Source organism: Lolium perenne, chromosome 3 (genome assembly GCF_019359855.2).
Source record: "Lolium perenne isolate Kyuss_39 chromosome 3, Kyuss_2.0, whole genome shotgun sequence".
NCBI lineage: Eukaryota > Viridiplantae > Streptophyta > Magnoliopsida > Poales > Poaceae > Lolium > Lolium perenne.
This window is the reverse complement of record NC_067246.2, coordinates 78,471,836-78,473,376: the sequence shown is the minus strand read 5'-3', so window position 1 is coordinate 78,473,376 and position 1,541 is coordinate 78,471,836. Positions and strand designations below refer to the sequence as shown.

General features: G+C 57.5%; 1 protein-coding gene across 1 annotated transcript; it reads right to left on the bottom strand.

Moving 5' to 3' along the window:
* LOC139837920 (uncharacterized) lies at positions 1-1,161 on the bottom strand. The gene has a single exon (XM_071827239.1). It carries the CDS (start codon positions 1,159-1,161, stop codon positions 1-3), a length of 1,161 nt encoding a protein of 386 aa, XP_071683340.1.
* Positions 1,162-1,541: the final 380 nt, after the last annotated feature.

Below are 1,541 nucleotides of genomic sequence, written 5' to 3'. Positions count from 1 at the left end.
TCACTCAACAGGTCCGACGAAAGGTGAAGCATTCATAACATAACCTTGTAGAGCTGGAAAGAAGGTATGCTGAACAAGACTTTGCTGGAGGTGACAACCAGACATAGAGAGGCGACGGCGACCCTTATAGAAACTGTTAACCATTTTGCCATTAATATCAACAAGAAGCAGCCACCGAGGAAACTGGACAAGCAAGAGCACGCCACCATCCACCGAAACAACGTCCAACTCCCAATCCCAATATTCACCAGAGTGTTGAAACTCCCTCCTGATTTTGGCAACCGGCAATTTGATCTGGTACTTCAAGTCCCAAACCTCGCTTTCGCAGGAAGTGTTACGGGTAAAGATGCCGAGCTTGCCATCCATGTCAAAGATATATGAGTCACCAGGACGAGTTGGCTCATGCATCTGCCGGAACGACTCGGCTATGGTGTCGAATACCACGAGTTTGGTTTCATACCGCGATGCATTTTTTTCAGTTTCATAATACACCGGGTACCAATGCAGGCTATCACGTACCCGGACAGGTACGGTGAAGGTCGGAGACGCCATCTCCGGCCACCCGATGTACCTCGGTGGCTGGCCGGAGCCCAACGAGAAGACGTAGCAGCCAAATTGGTCTTTCTGTACGAGATCTGCTGCCTGCCAGTGCCACCTCTTCCGCTGCAGCAACATACGGTGCTCGCCAGTAGGGCCGTGCAGGTACATCCCCATGACACGGAAGTCGAAGTGTAGCCCGAGGAGAGCATGCTCACGCGTGGCTGGGTTGCAGATGGAGAGGTAGGAGCCAGACGTGGACCGCTTCGAGAGAACTAGCAGGCCGTCGCAGGCGGCCACCGGATGGAAGGCCTCGTCGAGCCGGGCGACGGAGTGGAGCTGGTCATCCGAGTTGGCGGCCCGGTGGTCGAAGGCGAGGATGTCGTGGTAGCGGACGCCGAGGATCCGCGCGTCTTCGCCGGAGAAGATGGGGAGGCTGGGCTGGCGGGCGTGGTGGGCCAGGAGGAAGTCGCGGGCGGAGGTGACGGTGCGCCAGGAGCGGCGGACGGCGCGGCAGCGGAGGAGGCATTTGGGGGTCTGGCGGACAAGGATCTCCCAGAGGACGATCTCATCGGGTAGGCCGGGGAGGAGAGACGCCGCTTCTGCTGTTACCACCTCCGCCATGGTCGCCGGCTGGCAGCTCGTCCTGGTTCTCGATCCGTCCCGGGAAGGAGACGAGCTGTGGAGTTGTGCTGGTGGCGGCGGCGGAGGCCGGAGGGGAGTTTGGCTCGGCTTTAGCCAGGTTCGTTTGCTGCGGCGTACAACTCTGGAATTGTAGCTCTCTGAACGGGTTGGGCTTGGCGGAACACCTTTTTTAGAGCATCCCACTCGTTGGTGCTCCCCACGCCCAAATCCGGCGAAATTTTCGTCCGGATTGGAGGAAGATTTGGCGTGGGGAGCGCCGAAGTTCCAGCCGTCCCCCCGGCAGGAAACCCCCAACCTCGACCATTTGACATATTTCAAACAAATTCAACATAAAATTTAACAAGTTCGGCAAACAAGAG

Excerpts from the sequence above, each read along its gene's own strand:
- LOC139837920 (XM_071827239.1), bottom strand. The coding sequence starts at position 1,161 with ATGGCGGAGGTGGTAACAGCAGAAGCGGCGTCTCTCCTCCCCGGCCTA.